Source organism: Lepidochelys olivacea, assembly GCF_965140295.1.
Source record: "Lepidochelys olivacea isolate rLepOli2 genome assembly, chromosome: 1".
In the NCBI taxonomy this organism is placed as follows: Eukaryota; Metazoa; Chordata; order Testudines; family Cheloniidae; genus Lepidochelys; species Lepidochelys olivacea.
The window spans coordinates 200,383,514-200,410,743 of NC_140411.1; the positions used below are offsets into that span (position 1 = coordinate 200,383,514).

General features: G+C 41.6%; 2 protein-coding genes across 5 annotated transcripts in view; one reads left to right on the forward strand and one right to left on the reverse strand.

The window, feature by feature from the left end:
* Positions 1-2,182: 2,182 nt before the first annotated feature.
* Positions 2,183-18,550, forward strand: LOC311525370 (uncharacterized protein). 3 transcript variants are annotated; one of them, XM_084637472.1, is made up of 10 exons: positions 2,192-2,289; positions 3,617-3,696; positions 5,182-5,861; positions 9,573-9,708; positions 11,126-11,244; positions 13,731-13,832; positions 14,896-15,122; positions 16,458-16,521; positions 17,322-17,384; positions 17,975-18,550. In XM_084637472.1, exons 1-10 carry the CDS (start codon positions 2,207-2,209, stop codon positions 18,170-18,172), a joined length of 1,752 nt encoding a protein of 583 aa, XP_084493598.1. In that variant the 5' UTR covers positions 2,192-2,206; the 3' UTR covers positions 18,173-18,550. The 3 variants fall into 3 exon arrangements, with proteins under 3 accessions (XP_084493600.1, XP_084493598.1, XP_084493599.1); XM_084637474.1 differs by lacking the exon at positions 3,617-3,696 and having other exon boundaries at positions 2,183-2,289; XM_084637473.1 differs by lacking the exons at positions 2,192-2,289; positions 3,617-3,696 and adding an exon at positions 2,583-3,388.
* A 142-nt stretch (positions 18,551-18,692) lies between these two features.
* DCBLD2 (discoidin, CUB and LCCL domain containing 2) overlaps positions 18,693-27,230 on the reverse strand; it is a 65,556-nt gene continuing 57,018 nt past the window's right edge. For both annotated transcript variants that reach the window (XM_084637443.1, XM_084637444.1), the window contains exons 11-15: positions 26,937-27,071; positions 25,056-25,149; positions 24,412-24,461; positions 23,107-23,244; positions 18,693-21,318 (exon numbers count right to left, since the gene is read on the reverse strand). In XM_084637443.1, the coding sequence (XP_084493569.1) occupies positions 20,891-21,318; positions 23,107-23,244; positions 24,412-24,461; positions 25,056-25,149; positions 26,937-27,071 (845 nt within the window). In that variant the 3' untranslated portion in view covers positions 18,693-20,890. The remainder of the gene's footprint in view (positions 21,319-23,106; positions 23,245-24,411; positions 24,462-25,055; positions 25,150-26,936; positions 27,072-27,230) is intronic.

Sequence of the window (27,230 nt, forward strand, 5' to 3'; positions counted from 1 at the left end):
TTCTTGTCGACATGCCATTCTCCCTATGATTCTTTCACAATACACAGTCACTAGCGCGAGGATAGTACCAGGGATTCACATTGCTGTTACTTGAGAACTGCCATGAACTTTTAACCGAATCCCAAACACTTGATGCACTGATTAGAATAGTAGAGTTAACAAAGCAGTTTCTTCTTACATGGAGGAATCATCAACAGAACAAGTGTCTTTGGATAGTTTAGTTTGACAGATGGTTTCAATACAAGACTCTGATTTTTCACAGTAGCTTTTAATTGTTTTCAGTCTGAAAGCCGTAAAAGTCTAACAGATGCTGAAGACTTGATGGTTATACATTTTTATTCAGAGGTTTGATGGTTGAAATACTGTGTATAACAAAACGACAAATTTTCACCCAATTATGGTTTTTGTTTTTGTTTGTGTAGATAGGGAGGGCTATTCAGAAGAGTAGCTGGCTGTACAGGCATTTTGAGGCTTATGAAGGGAACTCCCAGTTTTGCTTAGTTTGTTCCAGGTTTGCCTGTTAAGAATCCCTGTGTGAAAAGGGACACTGTCACTGAGGGGAAGAAAGTGGTCTTGAAGTAGTCATCTGTGGTTGATGAAGAAGCTCATTCTGCATACATGAGTGTTTAGGGCCTGAGGCAGGAATTTCATGGAGAGATGAGCTGTTTCTCCCCTCTTCTCTCAGTGGCAGATTAGGCTGGCTCCTAGCAGTTCTAGCTAGGGTAGGCTGGGAACATAAGACTATCATGGCAGACCTACTTGTAGTCTTCACTTCTGGTATCGACTTATAGGAAATAGGTGGTGAATGTAGTACTGAAACAATACCTCAACTTGGCCCTAGAAGACGCTGTGCTTCTGCAGGTGCCATCTTTCATGGGAAGTACAAATGGAAAATCTGAGTACTAGTCATGTGGTGTCTCAATAAAACTAGATTTGTATTTCCTACATTTTTCCCATCATCCGGATCCTTTGCCATGCTCCTGCACATTTGAGGAAAGTCGTGTGCCCTTTCTTTTTGTTTGGTCATCTTGTCTATGTAGACATTTATATTGTTGTACTCACTTTAGTATCTGAATTCTTTAACCAGCGTTTGGAAAGATTTCAGCTCTAAAAATCTGCTAATGAGCCTGCAGAGCAAATCCTGCAGTGATTTTTTGACTCAGTTAATTTTTTATTCATCCTAAGGATAAGTACATGACACAAAAAATGAAGGGTAGACATATGCAGGTGCAGGGTATTGAAGGGTAGACATATGCCTAGGTGCCCTCTGTTTAGCCCTTATTAGCGCTTCAGTGTTTTGCAGTCAGTGCTAGAAATGGTGTCACTACTGTTTTTTCAGAGGTTATGATTTGAAAATGGAGCATGACTGATCCGTCGGAGCTGACAAAGTATGGCACTTGTATGAGGTGGAATTGAAATAGTTTGTGCATTTTGTTAGCATGATGTATCTTTTATTGGAATGAAGAGATTGTATTGACACTATAGATTATTAACCTGGGCCTGATTTGGCTCTCATTTACAGTGGTGTAATTCATGTCACTTGCTTCAGATTTACACTGTTGTGAATTAGATCCAAACTGACTCCATTTCATCCCTTACAGTTTATCAGGATGTGAGTGTTCATAATTCTCCAGGTTTCAGAGTAACAGCCGTGTTAGTCTGTATTCGCAAAAAGAAAAGGAGTTCTTGTGGCACCTTAGAGACTAACCAATTTATTAGAGCATAAGCTTTCGTGAGCTGCAGTTTCCACGATATGCATCTGATGAAGTGAGCTGTAGCTCACGAAAGCTTATGCTCTAATAAATTGGTTAGTCTCTAAGGTGCCACAAGTACTCCTTTTCTTTTTGCATAATTCTCCAGTTACAATGACTGTCTCTGAAAATACAGGACAGAGAATTCTCTCCTCCCCTTCCTCAAGGGCCTGGACCGCACACACCGCCTAGAAGATGGTTTGTGTGACCCAGGGCCGGGGGGCGTTTACAAGGAGCCCAGCTGGAACGAGGGCCGCAGTAGCTTTCCCCTCCCTGCCCTGTCTCCGTCAGACGCCAGCAGCGCTCACGGCTGTGGGAACGCGCCGCGCGTGCCCGCAAACGCGCAAGCCCGGAGGGCGCGGACGGCTGCTCGCCCCTGATTGGCTGGCGAGGTAGCCAGTCAAGGGGCCGGGAGCAGCAGCAGGCCAATCGGCTGGCGCTGGTCGTTCCGCGCAATGAGAAGCCGAGGAGCGGCGGTTCGAAAGAGCGGCGGGCGCTGCGGCAGGAAAGGTTACGAGGCCCGGGCCGCCTGCAGCGGGTAAGGGGCGGGTAAGGGGCGGGGCGGTGGCCAGCCAACGCCGGGGGTGTCCCGCTCCCCCCGACACCCGGGCGGCGGCTCCGGCGCTGGGCCGCGGCGAAGCTGCCCGGGGCTCGTGACGCAGCCGTTTCCCCCGAGTTCCCTGAATTCGGATTAGGCGCCTCTGTGTAGACTCGCGCTGGGGTGGAACTGGTTCTGTCGGGTCACGGGGCGCTCGGGGGTGGGCTGGCTGCAGCAGCGGGGCGGGACCTCGGGGCCTGGCAGTGACCGCGGCCCCCCAGCGGCCCTGCCGGGAGGTTGGGTCCAGAGCCTGAGGCCCGAGGGGCCGGGGCTGCGCGGGCGGGCGCGGCAGGGGCAGGGGCAGGCCCCGGGCGGGACACCCCGCTGCTGCAACCAGCAGAGTAGATGGGAGGCGCCGCTGGGGTGTGTAGCGAGCCCCGTAGGGGACTTGCTGTCCACACGGCTGTTTCCAGCCGTACTTGGTGCGCGGGGTGTGGTACACACCGCTGCAAGCGTCGAGGTAACTAGGAAGAGGAAGGGACAGGGCCTTGCAGAGCCAGGAGCAGACCCCAGGTCTCCTGAGGCCCAGTCCTGTGCTCTAGCCCCCAGGCTGCATTGCCTCCTTTAATCTCACCTTTAGCTAAATGGGTGCAGCTCTGTGTAGGCAAGCCCCCCAGGTTTAACTAAATTAGTTCGAAGCGGGTGCTAAACTGGTTGAAGTTCACCTTTGTTGGGGGCTTGCAGTGGTTTAACAGGACTGATTTAAAATGAATTTTGTTAAACCAGTACAGTTTCTTTCCTATAAAGAAGGCCAAGGATGAGTTGGAGTTAGCACCAAACTAATATATGATTTACCCCTGTCATAAATATAAAGGGAAGGGTAAACCCCTTTGAAATCCCTCCTGGCCAGGGGAAAGCTCCTCTCACCTGTAAAGGGTTAAGAAGCTAAAGGTAACCTCGCTGGCACCTGACCAAAATGACCACTGAGGAGACAAGATACTTTCAAAAGCTGGGAGGAGGGAGAGAAACAAAGGGTCTGTGTCTGTTGGTATGCTGCTTTTGCCGGGGATAGACCAGGAATGGAGTCTTAGAACTTTTAGTAAGTAATCTAGCTAGGTATGCGTTAGATTATGATTTCTTTAAATGGCTGAGAAAAGAACTGTGCTGAATAGAATGACTATTTCTGTCTGTGTGTCTTTTTTGTAACTTAAAGTTTTGCCTAGAGGGATTCTCTATGTTTTGAATCTAATTACCCTGTAAGGTACCTACCATCCTGATTTTACAGGGGTGATTCCTTTACTCTTATTTACTTCTATTTCTATTAAAGGTCTTCTTGTAAGAAAACTGAATGCTTTTTCATTGTTCTCAGATCCAAGGGTTTGGGTCTGTGGTCACCTATGCAAATTGGTGAGGATTTTTACCAAACCTTTCCCAAGAAGTGGGGTGCAAGGGTTGGGAGGATTTTGGGGGGAAAGATGTGTCCAAACTACGTTTCCCAGTAAACTCAGTTTGGTGGTGGCAGTGGTTATTCCAAGGACAAAAGATAAAATTAATTTGTACCTTGGGGAAGTTTTAACCTAAGCTGGTAAAAGTAAGCTTAGGAGGTTTTCATGCAGGTCCCCACATCTGTACCCTAGAGTTCAGAGTGGGGGAGGAACCTTGATAACCCTGATTTCAAACCCAGCTGGTTCAAGCCCTGGCTTGCCCTTGTCTATTTTTTCAGGATCAGTACTGGAGCAGCTACAGTGATGGCTGCATCAGGACTATTCCTAAACAGACAAAGCCTGCAGACTTGTGGTGTCTCCACTAGTTAGTTTAGGTAATGGCTGTACTGTAAGAAACTTACACTGGAGGCTGTACCCCTTGTAGTCTCCTATTTCTGGGCCTCCCAACTTTCTGCATCTTTTCCCTTTGGCCTGAAACTCTCATTCACAGTTTAAGCCCAAAGATATTGGGTTTGATTTTTTTTTTTTTTAACTTCCCTTTCATTTTGGAGGAGGCAGAAATTTTACAGAACTGGGGGGGGCGGGGCAGATACAAAATGTTTGGTTTTAATTTTTTTATTTTAACCCTCAAAGATGCACTCTGGAACTCAGAATTCAAACTTGTCCTGCAGAGTCCTCAGTGATTACAGCCTTTGACATGTCTGGAGTAAAATGTTGCATTGGTCATGGCACTTGCCTGTTGTAATTCTTCGCAATGTTACTTGCTCTGGCAGAGAATCCAGGAAGTCTGCAGCTCGGATATTCTCAGGATCTTCCAAGTGCAATTCTACTTTGAAAATTGACTGTAAAAATGACATCATGAGGTTCCTTGTTTAACGACTCTCAGAGACTCAAGCTAAAATGCTCATTTTATGAGCAACATGTTGATTTTTCTAACTACAAGTTGTGCAAATTTATACTGGGGATTTAAAAGCAAAGACAGGTTCTTCCAGATTACCTCAGAGCCAAAATGTTCTTCAATCAGAATATTGGCAATTTTAAATTTAGTATCCGTGATCAAGGCCACAAATCTGTTGATCAGTGAGCCAGAAGACAATCCAGCTTTTCCACTGTTGTACTGGCTTTGCAGGGCTAACAACGCTATACACTTTAGTCAGTTAAGTAAATAGATTTGATTCTGAATACACAAGTAGAGCAGAACCGTTGAATAAGTAGGTGGCCTTTTTACAGTATCTTTGCTGAGTAGAACTGTACTTCAGATGGAGTTTTGTCTCAAATTATATGAAAATAATTATACTTTTACTTTTTTCTTTCTTGGGATATTATAAAGGAGACTTTTCAGTACTTTGTTGTTAATCTTTTGTGTTATGAGGGTTAAAGAAAGTTAATTTTTTTTTCTTCACATTTTCCTTTGACTACATGTGATGTTTTTTGCGACTGGGAGAAGACATGGAGACAAGGAAATTAGATGGAAGTTTCTTTAAAACTGCCCTGAATAAAGATGAAGTTGAAAATATTCTCAGTGAAATTAGTAATCTTAAAATGACAGAGAGAGAGAATGGGAAATACCATAAAAAAAATGAAGTCAAATGTGAGAGCCTTTGTTCAGCTCCTCAGAACATTCTGAGTCTTGGTCTGCAAACTTCAAGAACTCCTGCGCCAGGGATCCTACAACTGTTGCCATCTCAATCATCTGATTTCGTGGGAGAAGAATATTACTCTTCAAAAAAAATTCCCAAATTAGGAGAATGGAGTATAACAACTTTTAAAGACAATATTATTCCCACAGGGAGACAACTTCCTCGTACCCCATTCTACACAAATCAGCAAGGGAAATTGTTGCTAGAAGCTTTAAAGGACCATACAGTACTGAATGAGAGACATTCAACAGGTGTAGTTGGACCTAGTCATTCAGAATGTGATACACTTAAGTTACAGATTGCTGATGTGTTGGAGAAACTGTTGAGGGAGGAGACTTCTGTAAAGACTCGTGCCTCAAATGCATGGGTTTACACTAGGAAAGAAGATTCCATTTGCCAGTGTACACAGCAGCCTGACGACAACCACGGCATCTCTGGCAATACAGCAAATGGCAAGGAGGTGGCACCATCTCTAGTTGAGGATGAGGTAGGATGTCTTCTTTCAGGTACTTTAGAGCTGCTATTGTGTCTTGTGCAAATAATGGTCTTATAAAATTATTTACCTGCAGTTTTAACTCTATCATAAACGTGCAACTTTGGGGGATGGGGGGGGATGGGAATCCAGTAGTTCTGCAGACATTTGGGCATGTCTGTCGAAAACACTGAAACAGTTCCCTTTCTGGTGACCTATGAAGTTTCACTATGTAACACTGAAACCCTATCAGTAATCTTAGTCTTTGCAAATCATCTCTATCAGTGCCAGAGGTTAGTTGTTTTCTTTTGTCTATAAATAAAAACCTGGTGGGAGACGGTCAGATCAAGATTTTAGAATTAGTAGAAGCACATGGGGCCAGATTATCTAAAGATGCAGCTAGGCACCTAGTGGGATTTTCAGAACCTTCTAAATGCATTAGTTGTCTAACTCCCACTAATTTGTTAAGCACCGTAACCTGCTTAAGAACTTTTGAAAATCCCACATAAAATACCTTTGAAAATCTGGTCCATAGTGACTAGAAACAATCTATCAATTGATTAACTTTGTTTAGTAAATCAGTTTTAAAAGCAAATGTGTAAGCAAGTAAGCTTAACACATATAAGGTAGTTTTATTTAATAAAACAATTTAAAAATGCGGTTTACTTGAATTTAACTGAATTTTAATTGAGTTCCAATTTCTAGTCCATAAGCAGCTTGACAGAAACCACTAGTAAAAAAAAAAAAAAATCTGCAAAAGAAACGCATTATTCACCATTTTTAACATTAAAAATTGTAAATCTGAATAAATGAATGCTGTGCTATATAATTGCTTAAATAAAATGTGTATAGATATAGACTGTCTTCCTGGTTAGCAAGAAGTGCCAAATTTAGAAAGCGAGCTATATTTAGTTGCAAATCAATATCTTTTAATGGTTACCATACAATGAGAATTAACTTTTTCTTCAAGAAAACGACTAAAAAGTACAAATGCACAACTAAATTAAAATTTGGTTATTTGAACCACTGTGATTTAAATCGATCCAGCCTGGTTATCAAGATCTTGAAGGACTGAGTCTGATGATTTCATTCTCTTGGTAGTGGTGGCTGTTTTGTTTTAGTACTTGTACCATCCAATCCCTGGTGGAAGTGCTTCTCTGCTGAGAGGTGGAACCACTATGCAGTACACATCTTTGGGATTTGTGAGATGGTTGAGAAGTTTTACTATTAATACTCAGTATTGTTGAATATCACTAAAATCCATAGCACCCATACTTGAAAATAAGGTTATTCTGATTGTTGTTCCCCCTTTTTTACCCCAGCTCTAATATCCAGTATTTTCTAGAGCAGTTTATATTCTCTCAAACTCCTAGACTAAATGATTGGTGCTGTATACCATTTTAAAGGTGGGATTACATGATCTCAGATGGGATACACTGTGTTTACCAAGTTCAAGATTCTGAACACTAAAATCAGGTCAGACTTGAAGAGGGGCTGAGGAAAAGGCATAGTGGTATTTTGAATATTAAAATCATACTGTGCTATCTCACAAATTTAAAGGGACATTGGCAACTTGAAAACTGTGTCCAAAAAGATTGTACTACTAGAGTAATAAATGACACACTTAAAATTATTATTAATGAAAAATTAGCAACAGTGTTTTGTACATTTGACAGCACGTTGTATAGTTTCACTTTTCTTTTGTAGTCATTTTTAATCCCTTATTGAAAATATACTTAAACATAAATATGGAAGCAGAAAAATACCTTTTTAAAAAGTAAAAATCAAAATAATGATTTAAAAAAAATCTCAGCATATATCCTATGTTAGGAACTAGATATTTTTTTTTTTTTAATTAGTTACTTTTTGAAAGCAGTCAGGTTGATAGTGTTCCTTTTATAAAAGCAAGACCTGGATCTTGACCAAGTTTAACTTTCAGTTCCCTATTATTAGTGTGCTTATCAGAAAGTTTTAATCCAAAAGCAAGTTGGTTTCAGTAGGAAACTGGCATATTTGAATTCAAAGTCCTGAATGTTTGTAGTGATTGAAATAGAGTTGTAAACATCTCACAGTCTATTGTAACCAAGTATTACACTCTTAAGTTACAGGATTTACCCTTTTAAATTTAGTACAAACTATACGGTTTAACAGGCTACTAACTGTAAGGTGACTGCTAGGATTTGTCACTCGCTCTCATAGACTTATAGCTAGGAGTAAGAAGAGACTTTAAAATAAAATACTTTAGATTGTGTTTGAAGTCCACACCACAGTTCTTCAGGAGTTTGTTGCATGTTTAGATTCTGAACCTGCATTCAGCTTGCGCAGGCAGATCTTTGTGCCCATGCGGAGGTATAATTACTTAAATAGGGCTTTTTGTGGGCAAATCCTTACATCTGCACAGTGCCCTGTTGAAATCAGTAGGGTTTAAGTATCTGCCTTCACGAATCCAGTTGCAGGACTGGGGCCTATAGTTGTTTAGAAAGTGTATGTTATTTTTATAAATGCCTCTAAAACTATTCGCAAAGCCCATGGTAACTTCCCAGATTGTCTTTAAATAGGAGCTCTGTCTTTTTTTAAAAACAAAAATTAAGAATGGTAAACCTCCTAAAGAAAGAATAATTCACTAAGAAAAAGTGATGTTTCCCAGGAACATACTACTAAGGCAGGGGTGGGCAAACTACATTCCGTGGGCTGCATCTGGCCTACTAGCCATTTTAATCCAGTCCTTGAGCTCCTGCTGGGGAGCAGGGTCTAGGCCTTGTCCTGCTCTGGTGCTCCAGAAGGGCAGCAGCATCAGGGGCTGCACCACTTGGCTCCCGGAAGCAGGGGCTTCTGCTCTGCTCTGCTCACTTCCCTGCCCCAAGCACTGCCCCCTTTGGCCGGGGACCGCAGCCAATGGGAGCTGCAGGGGCGGTGCTTGCGGACGGGGCAACATGCAGAGCCACCTGGCTGTGCCTCCACGTAGGGGCTGGAGAAGAGATATGCCTCTGCTTCCGGGAGCCACTTGAGGTAAGCGCTGCCTGGAGTTTGCACCCCGAGCCTCTCCCCCTGCCCCAGCCCTGATCTCCCTCCAAACCTCTTGGTCCCAGCCTGGAGCACCCTCCTACATGCCATATTCCTCATCCCCACCCCAGAGTCTGCACCCCCAGCCGGAGCCCCCTCCCGCACCCTGAACTCATTACTGGCCCCACCACAAGCCTCTACCCCAATCCCAACCTTTTGAGCATTCATGGACTGCCATACAATTTCTATTCCCAGATGTGGCTTTGGGGCAAAAATTTGCCCACCCCTGTATTAAGGCATTTATAGCTATTTTCTGCTTTCCACAGCCCATTTTGACTAATCTAAGGGCTTGTCTACACATCTGCAGCTGCACTGCTGTAGCACTTCAGTGAAGATAATACCTACGTCAGTGGGAGGGGTTCTCCTATTGGCATATGTAATCCACTTCCCAAGGAGGCAGTAGCTAGGTTGACAGGAGAATTCTCCCATCAACCTAGTGCTGTCACTTCCGGGGTAAGGTTGGTTTAACTGCATCGCTTAGGGGCATACCAACCTAATTTCTTAGTATAGACCAGGCCTTAGACAGGATGGAGCACTCAGTGTGATAAAACACGTGTATGTTGGATCCCTGTATATAAACCTGCTCCTGACTTCTATCAATCTGTTCAACAGCCATGCAAAGAAGCTTATATTCTTTATATATTCTATGAATATTTTGTTTAGGGTTTACATTTCTGGGTGTGCCCTTTACAGCAAGAATTACAAGAAAGAGTTGAACCTCTGGAAGATTCTCCAGTACCAAAGTGTTTCACTACTACTTCAGCAAACAGGAGAAGACTAAGTCAGATACCCGTTCAAGGCAAGTACTGGTTTTATTGTATGTATAGTTATTTCTGTTTAGACACACTTGTCCATTAGTTTGCTAATGCGTATGTTCCTAAATTGTATCACAATTCTTGTGCAAATTTAGGATGGATGTGAAGACCTCAGACTTCAGTAGTGCAATAACTTTCATTTAATTTTTAATAGTGCCTATTTTCATAGCTACAAGCTAACTTTAGACTGTTTTAAAACCCAGGTTACATATGCAACTCTGGGTGAATGAGAGCACTAAATCTGCCTTTCTTGTTACTGTCCTCAGGATACCTTGTTAGAACAAATACTAATACAAAAGAACTAGAACAAACTCAAAACAAAAGTAAGCTAAATCAAATCAGTTGACCAAGCGCTGGACTAAGTAAATGACTTTCATTCTCCTTTGCCATTCAGAGGCCTTGTACCTGAATCTCTGTGGGAAAAGTGCTATCATGAAGTCCCCATTTTCTGATTTTAGCTTTTTTATGTAATGGACCACGCTTCTACAGAAGAGATGCCTTTCCTTCATAGTAGCTGTGTCTAGTGCTTCTTTAATAATGGTAGGCACCAGCTGTGCAGCGTCCCACCAAATTGAATGGGGATATGCGCAAACCCATGTATTTTCACATCTTTGTAACACTGTGTATAATAGAAGTTGGAGAATTGATAACAGGAATTCTATCTTCTCTTCTTTCCTCACCCCTTCTTGCCAGTTTCTTCACAATATATTTCTCTTGCTGTCCAGCCTTGTTTAAAATGATTTATAGGTCTTCCAACACTTCCCAAGGAGACAAATCTGCAGCTTTAATAGATTGTTATTAGAAGCATTTTCCTGTTTGCAATCTATCTACCTATCCTTCATTCCATTTATCATGCTAGAGCACATTAACTGTTAAACTTGAAGTTCTGCTTTCTCTCACTCTCAAAAAGTTATGACAGACTGAAAATATTTCTGATCTTGTGGCTTATTGGCCTAAAGCTCTTTAATGATCTTTGCAGCTTCTAAAAGAGGTGTCTGAGACTGGCAACATACTTTTTATTGTGATTTTAAAGATAGATTAGTGGGATATCTTCATTTAAAATTCCCTTTGCTCTGTTTTTCCGAGTGCCATCCTCTATTGCACCTGATAAGTGATTGGGAAGGAAGTCTTTGCTTTGAAATATTGTATTATGGACTACAAAGCAGACAGCTCCCTTCCTGTTTTTACCATGCTAATAAGTGACTTTTTGCTCACCTAATAATTGTCAGAGCACTTTAAGAGCTAAATCTTATACCTATTGAAGTTGATGCTACTAACTCCCATTCAAGACAGTGGCACCGGATCTGACCTAAGATTTGGGGCATATGCAGATACTTGGCAGTAGTGAGCCTCGATGTCAGCTTTTGGTTCCTTGAGAACTGTTTTTCTGTACGTGACTAGGGTTGAGTGAGATGAATATATCCATGATGATTAACAGAATAAAAGGCTACCAATGCACTAAAGAAGATATGGAATTTCTTCGACACATGAAAAACCAAGAACAAGCACAGAAGTTGAAGGTAAGATGGTCTGTCTGTATTTTAGCCTCCATCTTAAAATGTAAGGATCACAAGGATCTGTTTAGTTGTCATTTTTTTTTCTAAATAAACTAGGGAGAGGGCACATGGAACTATTGGTCTCACTGTAATAGTGCATGTTTTTTAATCAGAAACCAGATTCTAAACCTCTAGTATCACTTTGTTGCCACAAAGTTGTGTTCTTCTCTGAGTGATTGCACATATGCATTCCGCTCTTGGTGTGTTCCCCTGCACAGTCACTGGGAATTTTTCCCTTAGGGTAGCTCAAGTGCCCTCTGCTGCCCGAGTAGTGTTTGTTTGGTCTCTATCCAGTAGCCAGTGGACAGGTAGCTCACAAGACCATGTGTCCTCGTACTAATTTTACTCCTGAGGGAATTCTGCACCACTGTGCAATGTAGAGTTTGTGCAAAATTTCATGTTTTCCCGCAGAATTGGGGCTGCTGGCCAGCCTGGCGAGGATGGATCCTCTGCATGCTCTGGCTGACCGGCTTGATCCTTGTGGGCCTGGGAGACCTGGCTCTGGCAAAGGGTGAGGAAGGCCAGGGCCGCACCCTGTCCCCCATGGGACAGAGTGCACAGGTCAGAGCCTGTGCCTGGGCCCTGGGAGGGAGGGGGGGTATGTCTCGGAGCTGGGGGCCCCACACAGCCCTCTCCAGCACCCCCCAACTGGAATTGGGTTGTTAGAGGGATTTCATTAAGTCTCTACTCCTAGGGGGGAATCATTTTTGTTGTCTGCATTGTTGACATACTTGCTGACAGGCATTTGAAACAAATTACCGAAATAATTGAAACTGGTGTGATTATATTATGTTACTTTGACAAATAAAATTTGCAGAATTTTAAAATACTGTGCACAGAATTTTTAAAGTTTCGGCACATAATTCCCCTAGGAGTATGATTTGCCCCCTTTTTAGTAGTCTCAGAAAAGAGGTGAGAGATTAAATGGGCACCCTTTTATACCCCATGCTGATCCATGTGTCAGAAGTGAAGCAAATTAGCAGGGCAATTGGAGAAGCTTGTACTGCTGGTGCTCCATCTGTAATGGAGGTCTCCAGGGCAGTCAGTCTGGTGAGAGAATAAGTTTGGGAAAGAGCGAAAGCAACTAACTGGTTCTAAACTGCTTGATCAATGTCTACAGGGTTGAGGTTATGGTAAGAGTATGAACCTACTGGCTTAGTATGGTCACAACTAGGGACAGTGTTTTCTGGAAATTGCTGCTGTTGCTGCGTTTTTTCCGAAATGACTCTTCATTTCTAGGATCGCTGATCAGAGGGTGCTAGGGCACGCAGGGTCACCGCTCCACCCCCTTCCAGATTTCTGCCTGGAGACACCTGGCTCATCCATAAGGCACAGGGAAGAGCCTGGGGTAGTTCTGACACATGGGTGGGGCATGCATGGTCATGTGCATACCTCCCCGATTTCTGCCTAGAGACAGTTAACTCATCCCCAGGGCAGAGGCTGGGGGCTGGCTGCTGTTGAGCCTTGCTTTCAACTTCTCCCCTCCTCACACAGTCCTGGGCTTGACAAAACCGTCGCAGAGCTTCTTGACAGCGGGGCACCTGGCTCCCTCGCCAGGCTGCAGAGCAGACGGTGCTCACGCCTGCTCTTGGGAGCATCCACAGCACCTCTCCCCTGGCACATAGCTGGCTCCTACCCCTCCTCCCAGCACACAGCTGGCTCTAGGTTTTCAGTGCCCAGCATCTGTCCACCACCTCTCCTGCACAGCTGACTCCTGCTCCCTTCCCCCAGCACACAGCTGGTCTGGCTCCAGCCCTCTGTACCCAGTGTCTGTCTCCCACCTCCTCTGCATACAGCTGGCCTGGCTCTAGCGCTCAGTGCTCAGCATCTGTCCCCCACTTCCCCTGCACAGCTGGCTGTAGTCCTCAGTATTACAATACAAAACACTCTTTTTTGTATGAATATAATGCATATCAAAAATTTCCAAAATATATGGCTTTGAAAATCTGAAATTACTTGTTTTAATTGCTGGAGAACCCTGGCCCTAACTCTGCTAACAGCGTATTACACACAGTCACACAGACTAGTCCCTGTAACATTTTGGTTTAAATAATTTGGATTACCTTGCCAACTAATTTCCTATTGAAATCACTTGGGAACCTAATGGCCTGAAAAGCTGCAAGGCTGGAATAGATTTGGAAGGGTCCTATAGTGTTTGTACAGTAACACAAAAATAAAGCTTATAATTTACATATCTTAATAAAAACAGATACTGGCCATCCTAGGGTGAGATATGTTGATGAAGAATAGCTCTATAAATGTGTATAACAATATAAGCAAAGTCATGTGCAATACTGACTGGTGAGGAACCAGCTCCAATAGTTGCTCTATTTTTGCACGCTCCGCATTTTTTAAAAAATAATTTTTCATGAGCTGGAAATGCTTCGTATTTTTATATAGTACTTAAAGAACCTGTGTGAGAGATACTAAGATGAAAACTTCTTTTACAGGCAAAATATTTACATCTACAAAAGGAACTAACCAGCATGATTCAGACAAAGGAGCTGCTGCTAGCACAGCGAGAGAAAGTGCAAAAAGAGATAGTACAAATGGTAACTGGCCCACAACGTATAAACTACAATGCAAGATTAACGCTGCCAATTTTTTTGTTTCCTTTCTTCACTTCAAGTAATAGTTTTTATATCGACTAGATAGGCCTTGTAGTTTAATGTTCTGTATTCCCAGAATATCTTCCTGTGTGTGCAGGGGGTGAGAGTTTCTTGTGGTACTAAACAGCAACCTATAGAAAATGAGCATCAGCACTGACAGCTCTCTGGAGAGCCTTATGATTCAGGGACCCTAGAAGGAGTTGTGGCTGCGAGTGCGGGTGGCTTAAAGGATACGAAGAATTCTTGTGTGGGTGTGCTGTGATCTTTGTATTTCATAAGTTATGCAGCATCAGAACTTAGATATGGGAAGTCTTCTAGAAATACCCAGATGATGCAGGAAGTAATGTTACTGATTCAGAAGTGGCACTCTTCTTCTGAATTGGTTGCTAGTGAACCAATGATAAAGCATGGTACTAGAGACCTTTATGCTGCTGGAGATGCTGCTTTTCAGATGAGACATTATAACAAAGACCTGACTGTTTGTGGTCATTAAAAATCTTCAGACTCTCTTTACACCAGTAGGAGTCTTAGCTTAGTGTCCTGAGCAAGTTCTAATTTTAGTAACTTTCCCTAAACAGTTAAGAAGTGCTGCTATTAAACTGGTGCAATGTTCCACTCCAGAGGTGGGCGAAGAGCTATACAGCGTTCGCCTACTTCACAAAAGTGGCATGAGGCTTTAGCTAATTAACATCTATAAAGCATTTTGTGTAAAAAATCCTGCTAATTATTTGTTCTTAATGTATCTTGGTAAATCGGGTAAGATTGTGTACAGTAACACAAAACATCTGAGTTTACCTACGCGGTTATGAAACAAGCCTACATCCTACATAATGGCTTGGATTAGACCTATTAGTACCAGTTTTCCTGGAGTGTTTTACTCTACTAGTATTTTTTAACCAAGAATGTATATCTGTATTCTAACATGAAACCTGTTGACTTGTGCAATAACTTTCCATCTGATTTTTTTCGCTGTTAATGAAACACTGACTTTCTGCCTTCACTTCAGAAAACGTCTTATGATAGAACAGTCCAACTTGCAAGAGCCGTCCTGGGAAAGGAAATGGATCCTGCCGCTGTCGAAGCGTTACCCTCAAAAGCTGTGCTTGGGCAGCTGAACCCTGTGAAACTGCAGCATGTCCAACAGCAAGAGAGGGCTGAACTTCAGGCACTTACAAAAGAGCTAAAGACGTTAAAACATTCCATTGCCCAACTGCCTCAGAAACAGGGAATAAGGTAATTCTCTAAACCTGTTGGTTTCCTCTGAGGGGGGTGGAATCTTTTTAACTGCAACTTTGTGCTGTATAAACACAACATGACTAGAGTAGGACTGTGGCATAATGGTAAGCTGAAACTTAAGCCAAAACTCCCCCCCTCCTCCCCATTTGAGGACTGGGAAGCTTAACATAAGAACAGCCATAGTAGGTCAGACCAAAGGTCCATCTAGCCCAGTACCCTGTCTTCCTACAGTGGCCAATGCCAGGTGCCCCAGAGGGAATGAGCAGAACAGGTAATCCTCAAGTGATCCATTCCCTGTTGCCCATTCCCAGCTTCTGGCAAACAGGCTAGGGACACCATCCTGGCCGATAGCCATTGATGGACTTCTCCTCCATGAATATATCTAGTTCTTTTTTGAACCCTGTTATAGTCGTGGCCTTCACAAAATCCTCTGTCAGGGAGTTCCACAGACTGACTGCATTGTGTGAAGAAATAGTTCCTTTTGCATAATCTCCGTATTGAATTGATGTCTGAATGCTGCATTCCAGTTAAGTCTGAACAGTCCTAACATTCAGCAGGGGGGAGGAGTTTAACCGCTATTAGTGTATGCTTTATACTGGAAGATAGGAAATGTCACAAGGCTGTATTTGTTTGTTTGTTTGTTTTTTTAAAATGGTGTTTCTTTTTTGTCACAGATACAAAAGGTTAAGGGCCAAATTGTAGGTGCAAGCAAGTTGCTGCATATAACTCCCATTGATTTCACTGTGCCTGTCTCAGAAGAGGTTGCCTAGTTGTTGAGCTCTTGGAATGCCTAATAAGTGCATGCTCAGTTAATGTGCATATTCAAGCAGTGCTCCCAAGGCTCAGCACAGAGTTGAATGGCATTGCATTTACTTAGACTTTTGTCAGTAACTCAAATAACGAGTGTTTGGACTGATCTGAGTTCCATGCCCAGTGCTAATTGGAATTATACCTGCTATTTAAAAGTGAACATGATCCTTATGCATAACTCCCATTGACAGTGGTGGCAAGCATGCAGGGTCTGGTTGAGTGTACTAAATGGCCTTTGAACCTTATCTAAGAAGCAGTTTGCCTGTTCTTATAGCTGCTGGTTAAGATACATTGATTTCGTTGTGGCTTAAAACCACTGATATTCTTGGATCAACCCAAAAAAAAAACTAATTCACTTCTCTAAAGAGTTTAGCGTAAGCTTATGTTCATTTAAGAATTTGTATTGTACTAAATCATTCCCTTGTCCTCCTGCCTGTCAACACCAATTTATTTAGAAGGCTGTAATTCCATAAAGGGGTTCTGATAATCAGAAATCGGGAGCATAATGTGTTTGTCTTCCAGGCTGGAGAGAGAGTCTTGTAAACAACGGATACAGGAAGTGGAACGTAGAGTACAGCAAGCAGAAGTAAGTTCTGTTATCTTACTGTCCATAAGCCATCTTGGATAACCACTCCTCAAGTCCCTTGTCTTTCTAAAGAAATAAAATTTGGGATACAAGTCCAGTGTATGGAACGGTTTTGGGTGTTTGATGATTAGGGGGCAGTGGGAGTGCAGAAACAAGTGGGTTACTGTACTTAGCGGTGGCATGATAGAAGGTGCAAGGATTGAAGACCTGTTTCTCCACTCACTATTCCAAAGCTTGCATGTTAAGACTACTGCCTTTTGTAAGGGATGATGGTAAAACTGCTTGGCAGAGGCTGTGCAAGTCCTTTTCACAGCTTTCAAGAATTTTCTAGTTTAAAAATAAATCTGATCCTATTTGGGTAGCTCAGATGAAGCTGCAGCCTTAACGTAGAATTGTAGAGGAGAACTTTGAGGCTGACAAAGTTATGGATTGGTAGCATTTTTTCTTCTGCATGAAAAACCTTTATTACTCCTCTCTAGAGAGGAGTAATAAATAGTGGTGCAGATCATTTGTGGCCTGGGACTACACTGTAAGCACTACTATTTGCTTTTCAGTGACTGCAGAAGGTACCAAGAAAACTTGTGTGTGTACAGCATGGCTTTTCCATCCCTCTACAGGCAGTGGGGTGTGGATATTCCAATAACAGCTGGATGCTTCCTTTCAAAACTCATTTTGGTATTTAATCTGTAGAAATGCTGGTACATTTCTGCCCCACACCATTGCCATGAGCTGCCGTACTCTGTCAATGGGATTATCCACCGACAGTGTACTTGAAAACTGTTATTTTTATTTTCTACTAGGAAGATGTGGAGAATCTGAAATACAAAGTTGAAGCAGCACAGTCAAAACTAGCAGAAGTACAGGTCAGTCACAAGGGTGCAATGTTTTGGTGAAGGCGGGGTTGCGAAGTAATAAAGAATGCGCATAGCATGCCACAACCACTGGAAATCAAAGTCTGTTCTAATGGGTCGGTGGCCGACACTGCAAGGTGAATGCTATGCAAATACATCTTTTAGGGTGAACTCCACGTGCTCCGATACCAGTGTGGTGGATGCAGTAATAGTCTGAGCTTTTCTATTATTTTGCTGCACATGTGACCTGGCAGGCTATTCCCTTGGGACTTCTTCAGTGATCCTAGACCAGATGTATGTTGATCAGCCTTTGCAGTACTAGCTAATATCCCCACTATAAAAGAATAGTGATGCAAAGTCATTGTTAACTTTGAGGATGATTGCTTTGGAGTGGCAGAAGGCTCTGGCTTGAGACTAGGTTGTAGGATTACTAATATTAGCATCCTGGACCAGTTGTCTCACTTCACAAAGGAAACCCTCTGATTAACTGTCAAATTACCTTGGTTACTAGTGCTTAAGTATGAGTCATGTCTGCTCCCTGAGAGAAGGCTCTGAAATGAGGCAAATAGACTCTGCACATCTAATATGTATTCTCCTTTTAGGAACACCTGCGTAATACAAGAGCTGAAATAGAGAAGTGGCACATGTTGAAAGAGAAGACACCTGTTTCTCAGCCACTGGAGAATGCCCAAGATTCTGACAATGATTATCTTAAGAGAAGACTTAACAGAATCTTGCGAAGAACAGATATCTTTTTAGAAAGGGAAAAAATAATTGAAAGACTTAATCTTTCGCAATGAGTATGCCCTGGAGTTTTCTAAATTGTGTGAACAAATATGCTGCCAGAATCGTGAGGCTAAAATTTTTCAATCACAATGTAAATACAGGTTTGTTCTTTTCAAGTAAGGAAACTCTAAGCTACTCAAACCCATTAGGAATTTTGCACACTGGAAGGAATCGCTTAAGGTCAGTGTTTATATACACATAAAAGAATAATTAGGCTAGGAATTAATTTTAGATAGCAACTATAATAATCCTGGTGGCACAAGCCTTTCCCCTAAATTGTTTTAAAGCAGGATAAATGAAGTTAGTAAAAACAGTTTGTCTTCATGTCCCCTGGTCCCAGCCCTCTCTTGTTAAACATATCATGGAAGAACTAGATTCACCAAAAAGTTAATACATGTCCCAATAGCATCCTTGACTCCTACAAAGAATGGAGGAGCTGTAGGCCAGAAATAGACTCCACCCTCAAGAGATTCTAGTTTTAGACTGTGTAGAACTCTTACACATCCTATAGCAATCATTCCTGAACATGATACATATGTACAATTTATTCAAAATACATAATCTCACTATTTATACAATCTAAAGTCTAGCAATATATACAAATACAGTAACGGCTGAGGTAAGACAGTACATTCTGGGAGAATAGCCAGTTTCATACCAAACAAAAAATATTACAAGGGTTTTTTTGTATCCATTAATCTCTGGTTTTACTGTACATGGGACTATGCATCTTACAGTACAGGCCATTAGCTCAAGTTTGGCTTAATATAAACCTTTTATCTTGTAACACAGACATTTCATGCATAAACTAAGCTTTGGTAAACCTGGAAAGAAAATTATATTTTGGCTTTTTTCATCACTGTATTGTTCTATAAACAAACTCTTACTGCACTGGAGGGATTTTGCTTCTAGATATTTTTCTACTGAAATTCTGATCTGCCTTATGTGCTATGGCTGGGGTACCCATAGACCCTGCTTTCGTACTGCAGCTGGTTACTTTAAAAAAAGTGACAGTTTATGTGCATACATTGCCCTTAGGTAGCGTAACAATTTTTTTTTATCCAGAAGAGTAAGTTTGTCAGATACAGAGTCTCCAAATAAATACATTTAGGAAAATACCACAGATGGAATTTTAAACACATTTATGTAATCCTTCCATTAAACAGCCTAGTAAGTGAAACTTTTAGCAGAAGGCTGAGACTTAAAATATTCACATTTAGAGACCAATCCCACAAAACTCTAGTCACATGAGTAAGCGTTTGCAGGATCAGGCCTTAACACAGTGTACGTAATTCCAAAATCACAAATGTGATTAGTACCAGGAGAAAAATAAGTTATGTATCACATTGTTGTAAAAACTAAATATCAAGGCAGAGTAAATTTGCAGCAAGAATGGGATTGGTACAGTCATCAAATTATATTTAGTTGTTATACAGGCCTTGGACAATCAACAAGGCTCATCTGTCAACAGAAAAGTCCATAAAACTGGGCATGCAAGGATATCACATTTATAAATTCTCACAGTGCCATTAGATGGTGCAATTTCACTTTCCCCATTTGTTTAGTGTTGTGTTTTTTTAAACAGCAACCAGAGAAGTTTTCATTTGGCAAGGTTAAACAAGGCTATGGTGCTTTGTAAGTAGACTAATGTGAAATTCAGCACAGCTTTGTTTCGTTTCAACTTTCCCCGCAGTATTTTTATTTTAGAATTAATCAAGTATATGACGACTCCAATGGGTTATATAGTGGCTTCTAAACAGTTGCACACTTTAAAACAAATCTCAATTAGTTTAAGACTCTGTTCATCTCTAGAATGAAGGGTAAAAATAACCATCAGTCTAGAGGACCAAATGCACCTACAATACCCTGAAATGTTTGTGCACAAGCTTTAAACCTGTCCCTTAAAAAGCTCTCAGCAGTACTTGCCTACTCATTAAAACCAGTACAAGTGTTTAAAAAAAGTCACTCTCTTCTCTCAAAGAATGACCAAGTTGCCAGCCACATTGGGAACCTCAGAGGATTATTCAGTAGTCTCACTTAAACTCCCAAGTAACTATTGTTAAGAACACTGATCATACTAGTCTGTTTGACTGTACAGAGAAATTATCCCTAGAAAAGATCAGGGGTGAGGTCCTGTGGCCAGACTAGGTGATCTGGATGGTGGGGTTTTTTAAAGGAAGCTAAAAACAGTAGAAAAATTAACTCTGGAGTGGTGATCCTGCTTCCAATAAAGTCACTGGGAGTTTTGTCCTAGGGTTCAGTTACAGCAGTCCCAGAAACATTAAGCGTTTTTGAAGTTCTCTGGGGGGAAAAGCTAGATGTTGGGTGCAACTGAGGGCTTGAATCTCTTACTGTTTCTGAAATTCACATGTACCTTCAGCAAGGTCTAAATTATTGGCTCTCAGGCTATAGAAATGTATCATTCCTCTCCATGCACCATGACAATCTTTCCGCTGACTATCAATCTCTGAAGTTCATCTTAGGGAGCTCCTCTGTCTGATGTACAGTAGTAAACTGGGTGTCCATGATTTCTGAACAGCAAGTACATCATATGTATATACCCTCAAAGAAATGGCAGGATCGTTAGTTTCCTGGACCTCCACTATCACATTTTTGTGCAACTCCATGTTACAACAACTTACAATACAAAAAAAATTCAATGGGATTCAAAACAGCCATTTTAAGAACTCACATTTGCTACCTCCTAGGTCATTCATGACTTACCTCAGTTCTCAACTTCCTGTGAAATGTGGCATGCTCTGTGGTACCTGATACACCAGTTCAACTGAGGAACCCGGTCCAGGCATCCCCTTTGGTGTATCATACAGTGCATGTGCAGATGATGAGCTATCTGTCCTAGCTAAGAGTTTATTGCAAGTTCCTACTGTGGGAGGGGCTTGGTTCGCTGTAGTCTTGAAAGTAGAAATAGAAGAGACACCAAGAGGTGCAGTGGGATGACCTGACATGTCCATGATTATTGGGGTTGCATATTCTGGTCCAGTGACAGGTAATGGTTCAGCGTAAGCATGATAAACTTCTTGTACAGGTGAGTTGTAAGGATCCACATCAGCATAGCTTGCTTCTTTTCCTTCTTCTGGTTTAAAGGTTGATCTCTGATGAAGTGTGCCAACGATTCCCCCTACCAGTGGTTGAGCATACTCTGTGCAATGTCCCAAAAAAGAAAATTTTACAGATGGGAAAATTTTTTACTCTAATATGGTGGCATTGTGTTAAAAAGAGAAGCCCTCATAAGGGACATTAGAATTACCACACGGCATCAAGCCAATGGTCCATCTAGTCCAGTATCTTTTCTCTGCCAGTGCCAAATATTTCAGAGGAAGGTGCAAGAAACCCAGGAGTAGACCATTATTTGAGTCAATACCTATAATTAAGCTTGACAGACACTTCAATTGCTTGGGCTGAAAATTTACCATGCTGCCTGTCTGCCCAGCAGATCGGAGTTTCAGTGAAAACTGTTTAGCTGTTTCCAATACCCAGATGACAAGGAGCCTCGGGGTGAGAGACTAAGATGGGAACATAGGCAGAAGGGTCTGTGCACACTACAGAACCTGGAATTAAACCCAGGATTCCCAAATATCTACGTTCCTCTGATGTCAGCAAATAGCTGTGAAACCCACCTCACTCATTCTCCTCTAGGGCTGGTCCACAAAGAGGAGGGAACCTTCTACTGTTAACAGTCACTCTGTTTAGCAGAGGTCTGTGCTGTGGAGGTAGGGGTTCCAATCCTGCTGTTAAAGGGGTTAATATGATTCCACAAGATGGAATTTGTTTTTTCAGTTTGCCTATTGTAACAAAGTTCCTCCTCTGCCTTGGCAGGTCCTGTGCTTTCTGGCGGATTTGCTCACCTCAGAGGTTCACAGCTGCCCTCATCACTGGCCAGCATGGGGAAAACGAAGAACAATTTCTGTTGTCCCACCTAGTGGGTTGGGGACAGGCCAGATCCCTTTCCAAATTAGACCTTCCCTTCTGGTGTTGCTCACAGACCAGGTCAGTTCCTCCTGTGTCCAATCAGGAATTGAGGGGGATGGGGGGAACCCGGGCCCGCCCTCTACACCAGGTTCCAGCTCAGGGCCCTGTGGCTAACGGCTGTCTCCTGTATCAGCTGCGTGACAGCTACAACTCCCTGGGCTACTTCCCCATGGCTTCCCCCCAGCACCTTTATCCTCACTGCAGAATCTTCCTCCTGAAGCCTGATAACACTTGTCCTCCAGCAACAGCATGCCCTCAACTAACTGAAATGAGGTCCTTTTTAAACCAGGTGTCCTGATTAGTCTGCCAGCGATGACTGATTCTAGTAAATTCTTAATTGGTTCTAGCAGGTTCCTGATTCACTCAGGGAACAGAAAACTAGTCATCCAGTGGCCACTATGTTTGCCTTCTATCAGACTGCAGTACCCTGGTGCTGCTTTAGTGAAGATGCTACAACTCTGACTGGAGGGCTTCTCTCCCATCAGTGTAGTTAATCCACCTCCGTAAGAGGCGGTAGCTATGTTGAGGAGAGAAGCTCTCCCCTCAACATAGTACTATCTACACCAGCAATTAGGTCAGTATAAATGCATCGCACAGGGGTGTGTATTTTTCACACCCCTAAGTGACATAGTTATACAAGTTTATAGTGTAGACCTGACCTTAGGAAGTTACACACAACACTAAGGTTGCAAAATCAAACACTCAAAAATTAGGATATGCCAGAATTAAGGTTGCCTGTGGAACCTTTATAATCTGAATAACTATGAGAAGACAGAACAGGTAGAGAGGAAAGGAGAAATATACCAAAGTCAAGTCTTTTGCTCGCTCTCGCTCTCTCTCCAGCACAAACAATAGGAGATGAGGGGTAAAACCAGATTTCAGCTATAGCAAATGCATGCAGTATAAATCATTTCACACATTAAGCCAAAATACATGGTCCACAACAAAAAACAGGTACCTGCAGACTCAGTCTGTAAGATCGTTGGGACTTCTCTTGGTCTCAGGTGACTAACTTCACTGTTGCTATAGCGAACAGGGGTTTCTTCATGCTCTGCTGACTTGGCAGGGAGAAACTGCTTCATGCCTTTCCACCACCCTTCAAGATTTTAGAAATAAAAGATGTAAGAACTTAAAGTCAGTGGTAATTCATTCATGTAAGTTACTAAAGATGCTAAAAGTATCACACACCTTTCTTAGTCTCTGTGAAAACAGCTTGCCTTTGCTTTGCCCCGCCCCCCCCGGAAAAGAAAGGTCAACAAATTAGTTATTACTATTCACAGAACACCTGGAGCTTATAGGATACTTTACCAGACCATCATAAAATTACATTTAATACATTGTTGAAGTTACTGATGTCCAACAAATCTGTCTGACAAAAGGCAGGAGGCTCAGTAATAAGGCTTCCACTCCATTTTTAACTGATATCATTTCCAAAGCAACAGGGACAGAATGAAGAATCTAGCCCTGAATTTCTGTGTTACCACCATTGCTGGTCCTAGTACACAGATGTAAGCATTTCAGTAAATAAATTATTTTTAGGTTCAAAATACAGCATGGAAAATATTACAGAGGCCAAAATTCTTGTGTTGAACAGTGAGCATTCTTAGTGAATAAGGAGCCCCGTGTATTAGCACTCCTAGGCTATAGATTTTAACTCCACCCTTCCCTGCCCCTTAAAACAAGGTGGGTGTTTGTGTGTCACAAGAGTGTGTGTTAAATTGAGGATTTTCACAAGGTGAAAAATCACAAGAAGCTAATCAGATATAATATTATAGGCATGGAAGGTTGAGAAAATCTCATGCACTTAAAAGAGCAATGGGGAAATAGAAAATAAAGTTCACAAGCATACTAAAGTGTTTTCAGTACTAAAAAAATCCTACAAAAGTTCATCAATATTCAGAACTCTCAGGATATCGGATTATATAAAAATTATTGCTCAAAATGAGATTCCTTGTTCTGTTTCTCTTGTTTAAATGGAAAGATTCCAACCTTTCCTGTCTAGAATTTCAAGTCAGTATTACAAGGTTCTGAGTGGAGGTCTAATAGTATACTTTGGGGAAAAAAGAGTCTTCCTATTTTTGAAGCCAACATACAGAAATAAAAGTTACAAGTCTGAATGGAAGAGGAATTCAGTACCACTGTGTTACAACAAGCTGGTAAAGATGAAGTTACAGATAGTATCATTGTTTAAAATGCATGTTTTAAACACTAATGCTCATTAAGGCTGACACTGAGTCCAGAGACTTTGTCACCATTTTGTTACCTGCGCGATCCCAGTAAGGTAAGTCATATGTTCCTTCAGCTTTTTTCTTTCTGGAAAAAAATAAAAAGTTGGACACATTTAGCTACCATATTCAAATGTAAAAACACATTAATACTGATTTAGCAAACATTTTGCTTCAGAAGAAAAATCCTGACAAGTTATAGCACTGAAATGTTTACAGACTAGTGATGATTTCTATTATAAATCCTGATAGCTGGTGGTCGTTAGAGGATATGAAGCTGCAACTTTCCAATTTCAGCACCTCCTCAACTGGTCAACATGAAAGGAGACCGCTGGGTCATGTATTAGGCTGGATCCCTTTGAATTGACTGGGGAGAGAAGGCCTTGACCATGCCCTTGGCTGTAGCTGGTGCTCGAGGTTCAAAATATAATCCCCCACAAACTAGTGTCTCCTAAAATTTCAGGAAAGAACTCTGTAGAATACAGCAAACCTTCATAATGCTAGCCAATAAAATATGGAATCTTCAGAATGCAGAACATTTCCTCTTCGTATATGAATGAACTAATAAATCCATTCTGGAAAGGGTTTAACTACAGTTTCCATACTTACATATGCAGTGTATTTCATACCTACATGTTAAATTAAAATACTTTACATGAGTGCTAATCATCCATTAATTTACCGGTTTCTCCAGTGCCATGCACACACTAAGATCAGAATGAGAGTAGTGAAGACCATCACCAATACTGGAACTAGGACTGCTGCCAGTGCCACATCTGAAATCCATTAAACAAAAGTGGTGTAGGACAGAATAACTTTTTGCACATCCATTTTTAGTTCACAAGTTCTTTACGGAAGACACCATATTTTTTTATATGTTTGTACAGTGCCTAGCACAATGGGGTCCTGACCAGGCTGGCCTCTAGGTGCTACCTTAAATGTAAATGTTAAATAATAATAAATTTAACACCCAATTTTTCCACATATATGTACAATCAGTAGTTTTTCCAAGCTACTATATCAGAGTCAGAAGATTTCTTATTATTTGTATATGAAAGAACAGTTCAAATTACAATTTGCCTGAATATCAACCTAAAGAAAATTAGAACAGCACGGGAACACAGACTTCTGAACTTAGCACTTAAAATTGACTTGAAGGTGTCAACGACATTTAAACAGTATTCGTATATCATTTGGCAGCAGCCTACTCTTTGGACTACTGTCCCAACTGCCCTTCCTCACTGCCTGCACTTTTAGTGCTCTTACTTACTTTTGACAATTTTCTTGGCTAAAAATCAATCAAAGCGATGAGGTTTCATACCAGCATGGATGTTTCATGGAAGAAATTAATGGCATTAATGTAAAATATTAGAACTCATCACTTTTTGACAATAGGTAACAAATGGCTGAAATTCAATAAGACAGACACTGATGTCTTTTTGGTGAACTCACTCAGATGGAAAGTTCAAATCTGGAATTTTTCTTTCTTGTGACAGTGGCCTTGAATGAAGAGGTGTACCCAATTTCAAAATTCTAGCTCAAAAGGGCACCTGAATATTTAAGAATGCCCATACTGGGTCAGACCAATGATCCATTTAGCTTAGGATCCTGTCTTCCAGTGCCACATGCTTCAGAGGGAATAAACAGAAGAGAGCAATTATTGAGTGACCCATCCACTATCGTCCAGTCCCAGCTTCTAGCACTCAGAGATTTATAAACGCCCAGAGCATGGAGTTGTCCCCGTGACCATCTTGGCAAAGAGCCATCGATGGGCCCATCCTCCATGAACGTATCTAATTTTTTTTTTAACCCAATTATAGTTTTGGCCTTCACACCATTCCCTGGTAACGAGTTCCACAGGTTGCCTGTGTGTTGTGTGAAGAAATAGTTGATTTTGTTTTAAACCTGATGCCTATTAATTTCATTGGGTGACCTCTAGTTCTTGTGTTATGTGAAGGATTAAATAATACTTCCCTATTTATTTTCTCCACACCGTTCATGATTTTATAGACCTATATCAAATCCTCCTTGGTCATCTCTTTTCTAAGCTGGAATGTCCCAGTCTTTTTAATCTTTCAGATAGAAGCTGTTCCAAAGGATTTGTACATTTGCATATCTGAGGGCAGAATGTAGCTATAAATCGTTACCCATCGTATGGGGCTCTACTGTAGTAATATAAATATTTAAAAAGGAAAAGTGAGTGTGATAGGATTTGTTATAGCAGGTATAAGTTCAGCGCACCATAAAGGGCAGAAAGTAAATCCAAAATAATTTACATTTAGATAAACTATGTTGGCATAAGAGAGACAAGTGGGTGAGGTAATATCTTTTATTGGACCAACTTCTGTTGAGATGAGCTTTCGAGCAACACAGAGGAAAAGTTCTGTGATGCTTGAAAGCTTGTCTCTCACCAAAAGAAGTTGGTCCAAAAAAAGGTAACGTTTCGCACACCTTGTCTCTAATATCATGGAACCAACAACATTGCAAACACCAGTGAAAGATATGTTAACATAAGACCTATTACTACAGTTCTCAAACACTATCACCACTTAAGTGTTGATACCTTTGGTTACAGTTGGAGTCACAGTGGTGTTTTTGATCTCAGGAGTGGAGGTTGTTTTGTCAGTCTGCAGGGAGAAGTCGTTGCTACTTTGTGGTGGTGGTGGTGGTGGCGGCATGGTAAGTTTTGGAGCCCGACCTGGATAAAGATATTTAGGAAAAAAGTTTACCCAATCATGGTGCTGGTTTAAGTTGAACAAGCTCCCTTCATATGAAAGGAAAACATGGCCAGTTTACCAAAGGACTCATTCATTTTGTTCAGTCAGAAAAGGACATGAGCTCATGAAAAGTAAAAGCC

Bases quoted from the DNA above. Each gene is read 5' to 3' on its own strand.
- LOC311525370 (XM_084637472.1), top strand. From the start codon at position 2,207: ATGAGAAGCCGAGGAGCGGCGGTTCGAAAGAGCGGCGGGCGCTGCGGC. The intron at 5,862-9,572 runs GTAGGATGTCTT...TATTTTGTTTAG, and splicing joins CATCTCTAGTTGAGGATGAG to GGTTTACATTTCTGGGTGTG. The intron at 11,245-13,730 runs GTAAGATGGTCT...CTTCTTTTACAG, and splicing joins AACAAGCACAGAAGTTGAAG to GCAAAATATTTACATCTACA.